Source organism: Engystomops pustulosus, chromosome 10 (genome assembly GCF_040894005.1).
Source record: "Engystomops pustulosus chromosome 10, aEngPut4.maternal, whole genome shotgun sequence".
Taxonomy (NCBI): Eukaryota; Metazoa; Chordata; class Amphibia; order Anura; family Leptodactylidae; genus Engystomops; species Engystomops pustulosus.
This window is the reverse complement of record NC_092420.1, coordinates 97,428,933-97,446,246: the sequence shown is the minus strand read 5'-3', so window position 1 is coordinate 97,446,246 and position 17,314 is coordinate 97,428,933. Positions and strand designations below refer to the sequence as shown.

General features: G+C 44.7%; 1 protein-coding gene across 2 annotated transcripts in view; it reads right to left on the bottom strand.

Annotated features, from left to right (window-relative positions):
* Positions 1 to 1,575: 1,575 nt before the first annotated feature.
* CACHD1 (cache domain containing 1) overlaps positions 1,576 to 17,314 on the bottom strand; it is a 73,622-nt gene continuing 57,883 nt past the window's right edge. For both annotated transcript variants that reach the window (XM_072128746.1, XM_072128747.1), the window contains exons 11-27: positions 16,859 to 16,982; positions 13,504 to 13,621; positions 12,554 to 12,722; positions 12,328 to 12,470; positions 11,561 to 11,742; positions 10,537 to 10,647; positions 10,271 to 10,393; positions 9,597 to 9,696; positions 9,397 to 9,513; positions 8,484 to 8,644; positions 7,933 to 8,019; positions 7,343 to 7,459; positions 7,106 to 7,257; positions 6,864 to 7,025; positions 6,540 to 6,617; positions 6,361 to 6,462; positions 1,576 to 4,926 (exon numbers count right to left, since the gene is read on the bottom strand). In XM_072128746.1, the coding sequence (XP_071984847.1) occupies positions 4,685 to 4,926; positions 6,361 to 6,462; positions 6,540 to 6,617; positions 6,864 to 7,025; positions 7,106 to 7,257; positions 7,343 to 7,459; positions 7,933 to 8,019; positions 8,484 to 8,644; positions 9,397 to 9,513; positions 9,597 to 9,696; positions 10,271 to 10,393; positions 10,537 to 10,647; positions 11,561 to 11,742; positions 12,328 to 12,470; positions 12,554 to 12,722; positions 13,504 to 13,621; positions 16,859 to 16,982 (2,288 nt within the window). In that variant the 3' untranslated portion in view covers positions 1,576 to 4,684. The remainder of the gene's footprint in view (positions 4,927 to 6,360; positions 6,463 to 6,539; positions 6,618 to 6,863; positions 7,026 to 7,105; positions 7,258 to 7,342; positions 7,460 to 7,932; positions 8,020 to 8,483; positions 8,645 to 9,396; positions 9,514 to 9,596; positions 9,697 to 10,270; positions 10,394 to 10,536; positions 10,648 to 11,560; positions 11,743 to 12,327; positions 12,471 to 12,553; positions 12,723 to 13,503; positions 13,622 to 16,858; positions 16,983 to 17,314) is intronic.

Sequence of the window (17,314 nt, the reverse complement as noted above, 5' to 3'; positions counted from 1 at the left end):
TACATTGTCAAAATTGCATTTATGCAATGTTAAGGTCTGTTAACATAGCGTTAACATTGCTTGAATTCACAAGTTTTCTAAATGTTATGTTGACAGCAATGTTATAAGGTAAATCTCCTCTTCTCAGCTGTTGGGAAAACACTTGCATTATTGCCATGTGTGAATGCAACCTATAGACTATGTAAGTGTGCGGTTTGGAACATCTTAGGGCGGCGACACATGGGGCGCTTTGAACCCGTTTTTGGGCCGTTTTTAAGCAGTTCGTTGAAAAACGCATCCGTTTTGGACCCGTTTTAATTAAGATAATTGGTAAAACCGGTCAAAAACAGATGCTTTTCCAAAAAAAACACGTGGATTCAAAACGCCACGTGTGCCGCCGGCCTTAGCCGAAATCTGACCATGGAAACTATATTGACTGGATGCTCCAGCCAGGACACGCTGTGATTGTGATGCGAGTAGGACAGATCTCACTCACTAGTGTGTAAGGGGTCTAAGGCCGTGTTCACATGTTGCGTTTCAAAAAACAATTCAAACACAACGGGGAGGGGCTTGGCCTGAGCGCCATTTGCTTTGCCACCAAAACGCACGAGATGGGGAATGAGAACCAATGCAGAACACCTGGTGCTCGTTACCGATTGTAGGGGTTTCAGTGGAAATGATGCGACCTGGTCATGCCCCTCCCTGTGCGGCGGCGGCCTGGCTGCTGGATGATCAAATACGTTTTTTCCATGCAATAAACTGCAAATAAATGTTATTTTATGGATTTTACTTTAGATTCAGACTTACACACCTCTCTGTTCTGTCGTAACGTACCAGATACTTTCCTCACTGTATGTGGCAGATCTGCTGTAAAATCCGTAATCAGGATAATGTGGCTCCTATCAGATTTATGGAATTTCATTGTAACATATGGAGGGGAGGGGGGCGCAGCTTTGTGTGGTCTCATGGTGCGGACCCTCGTGTAAGGTTTAGTCATAAGACCATAGTGCGAGACGCTGTATGTACACAACTGAACACACACGGCGTATGTACACAGCCTGGAACGTTCCAGGAAGTGCGGCCGCGTTCACACACGCATCACCGGCAGCAGAAAATACTGGTCATAAATCTGTAAGACGTCCAGGGAAAAGGGAGCGGGTGCTGACACCCAGGAGGAGACGCTGCCTGGACAGGTGGGTGACAACCATTGTGAGAGTGGTAAGGTCGGCCATATTGGATGCCCCTCAGCTTTTCCAGGCACTGGTGATACTTCTTCCACAGCGCTGCAGAATATGTTGGTGTTCAGCAGATTTCCATCTCATTCTCCTCCAATTAATCTCCACAAATATGGCTGCCAGAGAGTAACAGAGAAGACTAATCTGTATCACCCATAGCATCCAATCACAGCGCAGCTATTACGTTATTAGAGCGGTTTGAGAAATGAAAGCTGCTCTCCGATTGGTTGCTAGGCTGAACACACAGATTTCATAATGAGGGCCCAGGACTCATTGCCATAATAAGCGGCCATGACGCAGTGATCACTAACGAAGCGCTAATTCTTACCATTATCTGATAATTACATACACTACGGCCAGATTTTGGCAAATAATTTTTTATTTCATTTTCGGCTGTAGAAACGTTATGGATCCGTACATAGAAATAATTTGCAGAAACATGAAAGTAATAAGAACGACCCCAAAAATTATTCACAAATCCATCGTTATATACAGACATCTCATTTGCTTACGGTTTTATACACAGTATAAAGATTGACGTCTCGTTATTTGTTAACAACCTCGGTGCCGCGCTCTTATATAAAGGCAGTGTCCACCGTAACTTGTATCCTATAGAGGGGGCGCCACTGGACCATGCTGACCCGGGCCTCCAGCCACGTACAATCAGGGGTCCCGGACCTGTATCATATAGAGGGGAGGCCGCTGGACCCTAATGACCTGGGCCCCCAGGCACGTACAATTAGGGGTCCCAGACCTGTATCATATAGAGGGGGCGCCACTGGACCCTGCTGACCCGGGCCCCCAGGCACGTACAATTAGGGGTCCCAGACCTGTATCATACAGGGGGGGGGAGGGGGCCACTGGACCCTGCTGACCCGGGCCCCCAGACACGTACAATCAAGGGTCCCGGACCAGTATCATATAGAGGGGGCGCCACTGGACCCTGCTGACCCAGGCCACGTACAATCAGAGGTCCCAGACCAGTATCATATAGAGGGGAGGCCACTTGACCCTGCTGACCTGGGCCCCCAGCCAAGAACAATCAGGGGCCCAGCACTTATTACCATATTGGCGACTATTTTGACTTTTGTAGTTTAACTCTGCAGGATCCTCCGTATTTCTGAAGCCTGTATCCGCCATCACATGGTCTGTATTACATGTCCCTGCAGTCTTCTGTTAGGATTTGTTTGGGAAGAGGGGAGGGGGCGGGGGCTGCACCCCTCTACCTGGCGAAGTCTCCACTGAACCGTGGAAGACTATTTTTCCAAGTGTGTTTATTTGTTATTAACAGCTGACCCTGGGGGGGAGGGGGGTTTGGGGTTACGCTAAAGGGGTTTGACTCCGGTTGCTTTTTGGCTGGGTAATGGCGGGGGGAGGGGGGCTTAGTAATCTTTCTGACATACTTCCTACATCTTAAAGGAATTGTAAACCTACAAATCAGTCAAAGTTGTCACTTGTCATTTTTTCATGATACTGTAGTGAATAATCCCCGGCTAATAGGTTCCCATCTTTAGAGGCTGACAAGAGGGGCGCAACTATATTTCTGTAGATGCCGGAGGAGAAGTAGAGAGATGGCAGAGTAATTCTTTGTAAATCTACGTTTTATTGGTGACATGAGGGAGCTCCAGCTGCAGCCAGTTGTCTTACAGGACACGGAGGAGGATTTGGAGCCTTCACACAAAGCAGATTTGAGCTTTTTTGTGTTTAGATAATGTAAATGTATTGTCACACAGGCAGGTCGTGTCCAGGTATCTGAATGGGGAAGGTTCTGGCAGGGTTGGGAAGGGGCATGGAAGCAGCAGACATTACAGGAAGGTTTATACAAACTGAAGCAGCAGATAAGTGTAACTACATATAAAAGGTATATTGTGCATTATTACACCAATTCACTAAGAACCTATAACAAACTTACTGAAATTAGGTAATTATTCTCAATATTTGATACCTTGTAATTGACCGTCTCCCTCTCTCGGTGGACAATCAGATCAGCAGATCTTCTATTCTGTTTTGCAGTTATATTGAGTTTCATCTCCAATCACATCCAAAGCTGCCATGCATCTGAGCCTGTGCTCGTGAAACGACTTCGCTACTATAATTTAGCAGCAGGGTTGTCCTACAGGAACCGCCTCAAAAAACACCTAAAATTAGGCGTTTTATGTGGCGTTATTCCTGCTGGAATTTCTACGCTATGGAAATGGCCCCTGCACGTGAATGAGATCTGGTCAAATCCCATCCAAAATGCAGGTACTGTACATCTATGGTGACAAATCTACTGGGGCCTCAACCTCAGAGGTAACACAGAACAAAGCTTCAGATATTCATATCAAAAACCCTTCATAAACTTTGATAGGATCCGCTTCACACATTCCAGTGCAGATGGATTTTTCTATAGCCACAAGGTGGGCTCTCTACTGTCATGTGGGCGGCCCTAGGCTGGAGAGAGCCTTCTGGGACTGCCCACCTGACAGTAGAGAGCCTAATTAGCATACCGAGTGCTATCTAGTGGCACGGATGCCAAGTAAAAATTCCAACTGTTCTGGAATCAGCCAAATACACAAACTTTTATACGGATCAGAGAGCTGGAGGTGGTGTAAGGTATATTTTAAGCAAATTGTTTCGAAAATTTACTGACAATGAATGTAGATTTATAAGAAGTCAATAAGAACTTTCATGCACTTTTCGGGCAGGTTTGTGGAGTAGCGCCCCCTATAACATCCGGATTGTCACACGTACGGTAAAGACACAGTGGTTGTAGGTGAAAATTACAGTCTAGTAAAACAGTGGTTAAAATCTTCAAAAAAAAATAAAAACAAACAATAAAAACTTCCGATAACTTGGACTGGAAACTCCACGAGGCGAGACAAAAAACGCTCCAGCTTCAGAGTAACGCCATTCATCCCTCCACGTCGACCAGCACACAACACGGACGATGTCTCTCAATACGTGAAAACCGAAGATTGTACAGCAACGCGTTTCTTGATTATTAAATCCCCCTGAGGATCGGGAAGGCTAAAAATAAAAAAAATCTTCCCCCAGGGGTCCGGGGGGTGTAGTGTTCACAGGATAGGAGTAGTCTTCCATCAATACTAGGAAGGGGGTGAGTATCTGCAGCGTCCTCCTCTCATAAGGCCCAAAACGCGTGGGAGAGCGTTAAGAATCCACCGTCCTCAAGTCATTGACACTTAAATAAATAGTAGAAAAATAATCCTTTCCTTAAAAATCGAGATGCATTTTTTTTCTTTATGAAACTATTCACAATTCTCCTCGTCACGAGTTTAGTTTTTTTTGTTTTCCATTACTTAAATTTTTTTTTTATAAAAAGAAACATTTTCTCCAAGTAACAGACCCACGTTTTGTGTTGCAGTCGAGAAGTAAATCCAGAGAGGTCCATAAGGTTTGCGTTGTTTGGCGCCGTGTTCGGTCCGGTCTAGACGTATGCAGCAGATATGGTGGGCAGCACCGGGGGTCCATCAGCACTCGGCGTCCACAGAGTGCACGGTGACCGCCGCCTGGAGGTGGTGGCTGTGGTGTAACGTCGGGTGGTGGAGTCTATAGTGGTGGTGGAACTTGTGGCTCAGTAGAGCTGCAGTCTGGGGTGGGGTGTCGGGTTCTAGGTCCTCATCATGGTTCCCCACGTCTACCCCTGCCGATAACGGGTCGTTATTACATGGAGGGTTCTCGCTGTCTTCCTGTGGACTCATCGTACTGTAGCCTAAAGGAAGCAGAAACATAATTAGGAATAAGAAATACAATGTGAATAAAGCTTAAAGGGATTGGTCAGCGGCGGTGACCCTGCAGACCGCAGCCTGTGTTATGTGTTGTGTATATAGCCGCTTCTACTAACATACACAGAGGTCTGATCACACTTCTCTCTCTATGGAAATTCCTCACACGGCTGTGCTCTGTGCTCTCTGCAGTCAGGGTTAGGCATTGTCCCTGGAGAGATGTGTAATTATATCTTTATGTATGCTGTTAGTAGCAGCAGGACTTTGATATATAGTTTTATATTCCAGGATTGTAGCTTCTCCAAGTGCACTGGGGCTGTGTCCTCACACTGCTGTGCCCTCTGCAGCCAGTGTTAGGTATTGTCCCTGGATAAATGTGTAATCAGACCTGGGTTTATATTCCAGGGTTGTAGCTTTTCCAAGTGCATTGGGGATGTGTCCTCTGCTGTGCATTCACCTCATCTACAAGGTCATTCCCCTTCACTCCAAATCACTGCTGTAGTCTACCCGGTGCAGCTTTTATACAGAGCAGGTGAAAGCTGGTGGCCTTGTAGGTGAAGAATCCTTCATTTTAAGTAATTATTGTGAAAACCTGTAGCATTAAGGCAGAAAATGCTAAATTTACTTTTGTGCACATGAGCTTTTGAGTGCACCTGGGTGGGTGACCACCATCTAGTTTTACCTGGGGAGCCAGGTCAATTAGGTCTGGGTATAAGGTGCTGGGTGCTTTAAACAGGCAAGAGAGGGTGCCCCTAACCCCGTGGCCACGCCGAGGGTGCCCCTAACCCCTAACTGTGATGCAGGACACTTCACCTCCAGGACCATGTGCTGTGTGACTTCCACATATGGAGCCGCAATGATCGTCAGTGCAACTTCTTGGGCACAAAAAGGGGAAGAGGAGGTCGCCAAGTAACCACAGAATTTACATAATTTACATAAATGCTCTGCATTAGCGTATTCTATCCAAGGTTAGTTAACCTCTTAGGTACTTGACCACAAAAGGTAGCAAGCAGTGTTCATAGTCCTGGAGATCCGTGTAGTCAGACCTCTGTGTATGTGAAGTTATAATCCAGCTGTACGGCTCTTACAAAGACTCTGGGCAGCTCCATCACACTGAAGAGCTTTCTGCTCTCCGCAATGTGCTGCTCCACAGCCCCTCCCCTCAGCTCATTACAGCAGTGACTCAGAGCAGATAGGAGGGACTGTCTGACAATTCACTGCAAAGAACGAAAGCTCTTCAGGCTGTAAGCCCCTCCCAGAGCACTTACAGGAGCTGCAAACCTGGATCAAAAATAGCTTTTATAGCCCTGCTGCTACTTATAACACAAGTCTGTGTCACAATCTTCATAAGCTACGTCATATTTGTGTCTTCTGCAGGTTTGGCTGTGAAAATCCATAGCACAATTTTTAGTCTCTCTTACCGTGATCGCTTTCTGTCCCCGATCGCCCCCAGTACCGCCGCCGGCGCTCCGGGCTGTGTGCGTGCCTCTCAATCACGGCCGCTATGAACCTGGTGTTACTGACTGGAGGAGATAACACGACATTAGGAGCCTGTACACACCATCTGCGAGCCCTTATACCCAGACAATAAGTTACTCACTGATCCCGCGGTCTTCATGGCTGTCGTCGTCTCGTTCGTCGCGGTCATTTTCCAGGTTAGACATACGTACGGACATCTCTGTGGAGAAAGCGCAGAAGTAAAACACACGCTTGGTTTTTAAAAGTTTTGATACTTTCTCTAGAAACAGCGCCACCTCTTTCTATAGGCCATGTCTGGTACTGCAATGATTACATGAATACTGAGCTGTAATACCATCATTGTGCATCCACATCCCCGGCTTTTGCAGGAGCTGCTGGACACTAGGGCTCTTCCATGTCAGTTGTATCCAGTATTTTCTTCGCTTGTAATATGGAGGTCACTTACCCTGCGCTGCCAGCGGTGACATGTGCTGGTGGCTTCTGCGGTGGATCTGATGTCGGTAAGCGTAGACGGCAAGGACCAGCACCATGATACATCCCATTATACCTCCAGCCACTGGACCCACGGGGGCGCTCTTGATCATGTTTAGGGTGATCACCTCGTCACCTGGGAGGACAGTTCTCTCATTATACACCCCCAGGACACAGCAGGTATAACATAGTAGACATTACAGACATGCACCTTACCGATCGACCCCAAATCATCCGCATAAGGGCTCTTGGCTCCGACAATGCCACCAAAACATTCCTTCTGGAGGGCACAATACGGGCGATCCAGGTGGGTCTTTCCATCGCTGTCCACCATGCACCACTCACAATCTAGAACCCCAAAGCAATAACTGGAGGAGAGAGGAAGAGACGGGTGTAAGTTCTGATGGTCAAGAGACCGAGGCCCGGATTCTGGACTGTATATAATGTGTATACCCGCTCTCCATCCTCTGAGGACATCCGGTGTTGACACATTGGGACAGAGCGTCCTGGAGGTTCGGATCCAGTACTGTGAAGGTCATGGGCTCCTGATGGACCTCGCAGCTCGGGTTCCTGAGGGTGAAACAACAATTACATATCATGATGAACACTAAAAAAAATAATATAGAATCCACCTCCCTAAGGTCTCATTACATGCGCCCTACCTAAAGCTTTACTAGTGATGGATTAGGGTGCCCCCCACCCTTCCCTCCAGAACGTGGATTCATTAAAGGCATCATTTATACCCAGGGCTAAGCATCACAAGGAAGAACTGATGGGCGGCATTGTGGGAATGTCCTATTCAGGTGTCACCGGACCCCCCTGGTCTAGATCCATTAATGGAAACCTGACTAATAACGTATCGCCACCTGCTGGTGATGATCAGCTATAACAAGACAACCCAATTTAATGGCCCAAATGAAGAATTCTTAAAATGTTACAATTTCTTTAGAATCGGGTTTAGTCTTCAGTACATACAGTAGCCACTGGACAATGTGAGGATACAACCTGTGTATTAGAGGGTGACCCATTACAGGGGCTCGTACCTGCTTTCAGCATTGGTTAGATTGCCGGTACATTCATTGACCTCCAGGGGGCACTCACAGGGACATTCACATTCATTCTGCTCCATCCTAGTAATAAGAAGACAATAACCAGTCATCATTATAACATCTACAGGTGTGTAATATACGTGTGTGTATGTATGTGTATATATAAAACATTGTGGGGGCAGATCCTCATAATGATGGGGTCCGCTTCTGAGCACCCCTACAGGTTTTCAATCTAAAGACATTAACTTATTAGCTGCTGCACACATTGACATACAGCCCGGCTTATTGGATGAATCTCTTCAGCTTGAAAAAAGTCAATTAAAATTTATCTCTTCCTTCTAAAACAGGACTAGAAAACCTGTCTGTCTGCTTCCAAAAACAGCGCCACACCTGGAGACAGGACACGAGAGGTACTGCAGCTCACCCATTATATTCAATAGAGCGGAGCTGCAATGCCAGACACAATCCAGGTGTGGTGCTGGAACTGAAACACCACAACACCTACAGGAGGGTATTATACATAGTAACGGTTTTGTATCTTTTACCTGTGACAGTTCAGGCACAGCCGGTCCACCATGCTGCAGGCACAGAAAGCCAGCGAGTCACACGTCTCGTTCACAATCCCCACAAAAGCGTTGGTACCCGGGATTCTCGTCAGCCGGTACTTTGAGCAATGGCTGCCGTGGACCAGATTGGTCAGATCCCCCTAAGAAACAACGAACAACATATTCAATGAATTTACCACTTCCCAGGTCAGAAGGCCACCCCCTCCCCTCTCCTGCAGACTATGTCCCCATCGTTGGTAAATATTAGTAAATTGATATTCTAACAATTCTCTAACAATTTAACATTAAGGATAAAAGGCAACTGTCCCAATTTGTGACTGTTAGAGACTACAACTCCCAGCATGCACAGAAGCCACATATAAGCAGTACTGCAGCAGCTCTCCTCTGTTGCCAGTGTTTGCCGACATTCTCAACCAACAAAGTAAAACAAATTGTCCAATAAGTTTATAATGTATTTACACAAAACAGGGGTCCGAATGCATCAATAAATCTGTAAACCCCAGGGTGAATGTGCAATAGAACTGGTGCCTGTAGCCACCACTAGGGGGAGCTCAATGCAAGACATAGATATCTGTATGCACAGAGCGCCTCCTAGTGGAGGCGTAAAAAGACCGGAGTCTAAACTGCAGCTCTCAGCATTAAGGGCCCACATCAGTGTGACAGACAGTCCGATGCTGATCATTTAGATTACAGTCACGTCCATTGTCTCCATCACTTCTGATACATTTTTGAATCAGGGGAGACATGCGCATTGTCTGATGGGGAGAAAGTAGGTCAGGAGACAGAAGGCCTTTGTTGCTTCTCTCTCGATAATGAGGCAGAGACGCTCATTATCCCCGAAAAATATCAAAATCTCCATCAAACGCTTCCCGCCTGCGCCCCGAGCACTCACCACCAGGCTCGTGTTAAACTTGTAGAACCTCTGGACGGTTCTGTCGCTGAAGCTGTTGCAGAGGTTCTTCTTCACAAAATTGGGGTGGTTGAGGATGTCATTGGCCACTAGAGGTTCCTGGGAAGAAGGAATAATGGGGGGTAATTAGTACATCTGATTACTGCACCCCAATAGGTAGAGGGGTGGGGTAGAGGCGATACCTTGTGTGTGATGTGCTGCTGCTCCACCGGTGCGTGGCCTTTCGGATCAATGAGCGTTGGATGCGCCACCAGGTAACCCCTGTCCTCCATGATGAAGCACCTATCAAAGGAACAGCACCCATTCAGTACATGGGAGGTTTCGTCTCTATTAGGTTCTGCACACGGGTGACTGAGCCCCGGGAATGCCGAGGGAGCAAAATACTCAGCCGCTGAATAACAGGATTATATTGTACAATTATAGAACAGAACTTAAAGTTCTACAACTTTCTAGTTTACTTTCTGTTCTAATCTCTGTTACCGAAATCTCTGATTGCTGCCAGTTTTGCATAAATCCCCGGGGCTGTACACCTGTCCGGATCATTCACATGCACCAGTGCAGCCATCAGCAGCCGGAGCTACACAATGTAAGTTAACCCCATACTATCTAGTCAGGGCAAATGAGGCAGAGCTGCGTGTGTGTTATTGCACGGATGAGGCAGAGCTGTGGCCATCAGGTTATTTTTGGTGTAGGACGTGTTTTATAGTAAGGAGCGTCCTACAGTCCAAAAATACAGTATACTGAAAACTACAATTCAGTACAGTACCAATAAAGCTAAAGACAAGTCTGGTCTAGCACAGGACAATCTGAAAGGACAGCAAGCAGAGATCTTAATAACGTTGTCTGGGGGTCATACCTTATTTTGTTCCCACCATCTTGATTACATACTGGAAGCAGCTCCATTAATACTTTGTAGAAATATCGCAGGGTAAAGTCTATGCCCATCACAGCGACGGTGTGACCAGAGGAGACCGGGGAGCTGAGGAATCAACAGAAAAACATGTGAATACAGAGAACATCTATATACAGCAGTATACATGATCTGATGTCTGCAATGTGCTGGATCGGTCAGCAGGGGGCAGGTCATACAGTGTCCTACATCTCCAGCAAATCACAACTCACTTGGAGGACTGGACGGTGTGACTTATGGTGACCACGTAACCGGCTCCTCCCACATCCAGGTACGGACCCGTGAAGGTGATGAGACCTGGATTGGCCAGCGCATGCAGATACCTAAAAATGCAAAATGTTACATCATAAAGAGACAACATATAATAATGGCTCAATCTTCTAGACAAAGATCCTTATATACAAGGATATGACACCATTCATCACTCTATGGACTCCACTGTTAACAGAGGATTGCAAATTTAATGAAATTTGATACTTTTTGATGTAGCAGAGCTGTGTGCGAGTGGATGGGTGGATGTAGCAGAGCTGTGTGCGAGTGGATGGGTGGATGTAGCAGAGCTGTGTGCGCGTGGATGGGTGGATGTTGCAGAGCTGTGCGCAAGTAAATCAATGGATGCAGCAGAGGTGTGTGTGAGTAAATTACTTTTATAAAGCCTCAAGTGTTAAGAATAGGGGGATATTACATGACAGTATATTAATAGGATGTCAGGCCCATTTTAGGTGCCTGTGTAGTCTTTAGGGGGTTATGCCATAATACACACTGGATATGGGACAATTAACTGGTTGGGGTTCAACCAGTGGATCTCCGAGGATTCAGGAGAAGGGGCTTAAGTGCCTTAAAGAGGAATTAAAATATTGTCCATTTTAAAAATGAATTCCCTTCAATTAGGAAAGAAGAACGGTCGCCATCCAGGGAACAGCTGCCATATAATGTAGGAAGTAGACAGCAGTGTCATCTTCATTTCAGAGATATATGACCATCCCTTTAAGTGCCCATTACCAAAACTATGGTTACAAGAAAGCCCAGGCACTATATACATGTATACTCTGGGGCTGTCCACCTGTTGCTAAACCACAATCATGCAGGGGAAACATTGTATCATGTGGGTCCAATACAGGACAATTCCGATTCACTTTAGTCATTTTATTATTAACAAAATTGCTAAACGTCTACATTGCGGATAATCGGCTGTAACGTTGTATCAGCTGCAGCGGTAATGATACGGGGGCTCACCATTGTCTCCTGGTGGGATCAAACGCTTTGTCCATCAGGGACCCCGGGTATATCCGCAGCACCCCATTGGGCGTTGCTATGTAACGGCGGACAATGTAACTGTTCAGGCTGCTCATTTCCATCTGTCCCATCCAGACATCCGAGATGTGACTGGTAGCCATGACTTCATTCCTGACCGAGAACTGGAAGATAAAGAGAGCGGCATAGCGGGGGGCATTAGCGGAGGGATGAAAGGAGATTAATCTGCCGAGAGCCGCCCGAGATCACAGATAAGACGGAGACAAACAAACTTTACTAGAAAACGGAAAACGAGGCTTCAATATCTGACATCTAGGCTAAAATATAAATCACCTAAAATATAATCAATATAATCAGGAAAAGGCCTGAGGCTCCAAGTGATGGGTCGTGCACAAATGAGCCGGCACAGAGAGCCAACTCATTCACGTGCACGACGTGAGCCGACTCACTAAACCACGCCCCTAAACGGCTCACCACACCCCCTTTAACCCAATAATATCGGGTTAAAAGTGGAGTGCGCCCGACTGGCCTGCGGCTCCCTATTATGTATTTAATAGGGAGCCGTTCAGGAGCCGAAAGAGCCGGCACTGATCAATCTAAATTAACATATGAAAACTTATCGCAAGGCCAAATGAAGCGTCCAATCTGATTGGTTGCCTGTAGACTAAGCCATTAATGATGACAAGCAGCTATTAGGTGACACGGTGTCTGTGACCGCACATGCACCTCCGGATACTCCCTGCACACACCTTGAGGCCAGGATTAGCAATGAGGCGGGTGTTATCGCTGAGGTACGCCGTGTAGTGCTCCACCATGCGCTTGGTCTCCGGTTGGCTCAGATGTTCATAGGGAGAAGAAAAACTTCCTGCCGCCAACATGACCGTGGGGCTCTCTGTAAGATACAGCAGTTATAAAAAGGGAAAAAGGCACCAGAAACGGCAGGAGGGAGGAGCTACCACAGTCACCGCCCCTCACCTAGTGTAGCCAACTGCTTGAAGTGGAGGCAGGCGGACGGCTGACCCAGGAGATCCAGGCGATGGTACAAGAGCTTACTGCTCGGCACCGTGTTCAGGTTCTTCAACTGTTTGACAGGAATTTCTGGCTGTATCACCACAATACACAGGATGAAGGAGGTGTCCTGGACCTGCAGGGAGAGCAGAATAGTGAGTGCAGCTCTGGAGTATAATACAGGATGTAACTCAGGATCAGTACAGGATAAGTAATGTCATGTATGTACACAGTGACTGCACCAGCAGCAGAATAGTGAGTGCAGCTCTGGGGTATAATACAGGATGTAACTCAGGATCAGTACAGGATAAGTAGCGTCATGTATGTACACAGTGACTGCACCAGCAGCAGAATAGTGAGTGCAGCTCTGGAGTATAATACAGGATGTAACTCAGGATCAGTACAGGATAAGTAGCGTCATGTATGTACACAGTGACTGCACCAGCAGCAGAATAGTGAGTGCAGCTCTGGGGTATAATACAGGATGCAACTCAGGATACGTACAGGATAAGTAATGTCATGTATGTACACAGTGACTGCACCAGCAGCAGAATAGTGAGTGCAGCTCTGGAGTATAATACAGGATGTAACTCAGGATCAGTACAGGATAAGTAATGTCATGTATGTAAACAGTGACTGCACCAGCAGCAGAATAGTGAGTGCAGCTCTGGAGTATAATACAGGATGTAACTCAGGATCAGTACAGGATAAGTAATGTCATGTATGTAAACAGTGACTGCACCAGCAGCAGAAAAGTGAGTGCAGCTCTGATGTAAGATAACTTAATATCAGGGTTACATTATTAGAATATATATTTTCATGTGGGAATATTCGGGCTTGCAGTTCACAGTCATTCCCTCCACATGCATTTATTACAATAAAAAGGATTACAGTTCCAGCACTTAGCAGGGTCTTACCATTTTCCAGGCATAGCTGACATTATACGCCTCCTTCCCAGGATCTCGCAGCTTGTTGACGTGCCAAGACAGGGAGGAATTCACAGGCACCGTAATAATCTGACTGCCCAGGGGGAGACTGCGGAGGAAGCAGACACTGATATGTCTCATGCAAAGTCAACTCTGACTAAACAGCATCGACCCTCAGCTCTGCACTCACTAAGATATCCGCCAGAAATCAGGATGTTAACAGCGGGCAATATGATAGTAGTTATATTCCTGTACGTAGGGGGCAGTATTATAGTAGTTATATTCCTGTACATAGGGGGCAGTATTATAGTAGTTATATTCTTGTACATAGGGGGCAGTATTATAGTAGTTATATTCCTGTACATAGGAGGCAGTATTATAGTAGTTATATTCTTGTACATAGGGGGCAGTATTATAGTAGTTATATTCCTGTACATAGGGGGCAGTATTATAGTAGTTATATTCCTGTACATAGGGGGCAGTATTATAGTAGTTATATTCCTGTACATAGGGGGCAGTATTATAGTAGTTATATTCCTGTACATAGGGGGCAGTATTATAGTAGTTATATTCCTGTACATAGGGGGCAGTATTATAGTAGTTATATTCCTGTACATAGGGGGCAGTATTATAGTAGTTATATTCCTGTACATAGGGGGCAGTATTATAGTAGTTATATTCCTGTACATAGGGGGCAGTATTATAGTAGTTATATTCCTGTACATAGGGGGCAGTATTATAGTAGTTATATTCCTGTACATAGGGGGCAGTATTATAGTAGTTATATTCCTGTACATAGGGGGCAGTATTATAGTAGTTATATTCCTGTACATAGGGGGCAGTATTATAGTAGTTATATTCCTGTACATAGGGGGCAGTATTATAGTAGTTATATTCCTGTACATAGGGGGCAGTATTATAGTAGTTATATTCCTGTACATAGGGGGCAGTATTATAGTAGTTATATTCCTGTACATAGGGGGCAGTATTATAGTAGTTATATTCCTGTACATAGGGGGCAGTATTATAGTAGTTATATTCCTGTACATAGGGGGCAGTATTATAATAGTTATATTCCTGTACATAGGGGGCAGTATTATAGTAGTTATATTCCTGTACATAGGGGGCAGTATTATAGTAGTTATATTCCTGTACATAGGGGGCAGTATTATAGTAGTTATATTCCTGTACATAGGGGGCAGTATTATAGTAGTTATATTCCTGTACATAGGGGGCAGTATTATAGTAGTTATATTCCTTTACATAGGGGGCAGTATTATAGTAGTTATATTCCTGTACATAGGGGGCAGTATTATAGTAGTTATATTCCTGTACATAGGGGGCAGTATTATAGTAGTTATATTCCTGTACATAGGGGGCAGTATTATAGTGGTTATATTCCTGTACATAGGGGGCAGTATTATAGTGGTTATATTCCTGTACATAGGGGGCAGTATTATAGTGGTTATATTCCTGTACATAGGGGGCAGTATTATAGTGGTTATATTCCTGTACATAGGGGGCAGTATTATAGTGGTTATATTCCTGTACATAGGGGGCAGTATTATAGTGGTTATATTGCTGTACATAGGGGGCAGTATTATAGTGGTTATATTGCTGTACATAGGGGGCAGTATTATAGTGGTTATATTCCTGTACATAGGGGGCAGTATTATAGTAGTTATATTCCTGTACATAGGGGGCAGTATTATAGTAGTTATATTCCTGTACAAAGGGGGCAGTATTATAGTAGTTATATTCCTGTACATAGGGGGCAGTATTATAGTAGTTATATTCTTGTACATAGGGGGCAGTATTATAGTAGTTATATTCTTGTACATAGGGGGCAGTATTATAGTAGTTATATTCTTGTACATAGGGGGCAGTATTAAAGTAGTTATATTCTTGTACATAGGGGTAATATTATAGTAGTTATATTCCTGTATATAGGGGGCAGTATTAAAGTAGTTATATTCTTGTACATAGGGGGCAGTATTATAGTAGTTATATTCCTGTACATAGAGGGCAGTATTATAGTAGTTATATTCTTGTACATAGGGGTAATATTATAGTAGTTATATTCCTGTATATAGGGGGCAGTATTATAGTAGTTATATTCTTGTACATAGGGGGCAGTATTATAGTAGTTATATTCCTGTACATAGAGGGCAGTATTCTAGTAGTTATATTCCTGTACATAGGGGGCAGTATTATAGTAGTTATATTCCTGTACATAGGAGGCAGTATTCTAGTAGTTATATTCTTGTACATAGGGGGCAGTATTATAGTAGTTATATTCCTGTACATAGGGAGCAGTATTATAGTAGTTATATCCCTGTACATAGGGGGCAGTATTATAGTAGTTATATTCTTGTACATAGAGGGCAGTATTATAGTAGTTATATTCCTGTACATAGGGGCAGTATTATAGTAGTATATCCCTGTACATTGGAGCAGTATGATAGTAGTTATATTCCTGTACATAGGGGGCAGTATTATAGTAGTTATATTCTTGTACATAGGGGGCAGTATTATAGTAGTTATATTCCTGTACATAGGGGGCAGTATTATAGGAGTTATATTCTTGTACATAGGGGGCAGTATTATAGTAGTTATATTCTTGTACATAGGGGGCAGTATTATAGTAGTTATATTCTTGTACATAGGGGGCAGTATTATAGTAGTTATATTCCTGTACATAGGAGGCAGTATTATAGTAGTTATATTCCTGTACATAGGGGCAGTATTATAGTAGTTATATTCTTGTACATAGGGAGCAGTATTATAGGAGTTATATTCTTGTACATAGGGGGCAGTATTAGAGTAGTTATATTCATAAAAAATATAAAAATAGTATAACAAAATAAAATGTGCAAACTTTAACAATGTATCTATTCGAACACAGGGACATTTCCAGTTCTATGGGGGTTGGCTTCACTTTTGGCTGGAATTAACCTTTAATCATTATATATTCCAATAACAAACAGTCTGTAGTGAGATCTTTTATGATTCAGAGCAGATAAGATTTGAGGCTTTGGTTAAACATTCAGTCAATGCTTCAAAGTCTGCAGAGCGGAGCGTTTATTGACTCTTGATCAGTCTCCACATGACTTGGACATATGGAGAATTTCTCACCCTTGGCCATCAAAGCGGCTTCAGGGATTTGGTAAATTGTTCCGGATTTGTGTTTGCAGAGTAGTTATGGAATATACTTGTCATATTTGCCTCTGTCTATTTGCTGCCATAAAAAATTCCATTTCCAGCTCAATCTTATACTAACTGGAGGGTAATAAAACGCCATCTGGACCGCTCCACGTTACCTGCCGGCTCTGGACATGTGACTTACCTGAGAATATTCTGCCGGACCAATGAGAACTTGGGGATGTTTTCATAATGTATGATGTCTGTGTGCAGCGGGGGCTCCACCAGCAGGTACGGCCGGGTCAGCGAGGGGTGCATCAGCGTGTAACCTTGTATGGAGAAAAAGGTAAGTCATGTGATACAGAATCTATAGATGAGAGATCACATGACCATAAAGTGTTCCGGGGTCCTCCATGAAGTCTGCAGAGAAGTTCTGCCATGAGGTAGACCCAATAAAGAACAGAATCAAGTCAATGGAGGCTTCCACATTCTACCAGCACCACACAACCGCCCTACGATTTCACCATTGACAGTGTAATACTTCACTCCTCCAGAGGAGGCGCTGCAGGACCACCAAATCTCTTTGTGAGAGCCAATTATCTTTTTTTTTCCCCTTGACCTGTTGCTGTAAATGATCTTTTAACAAAAACACCCGGACCTG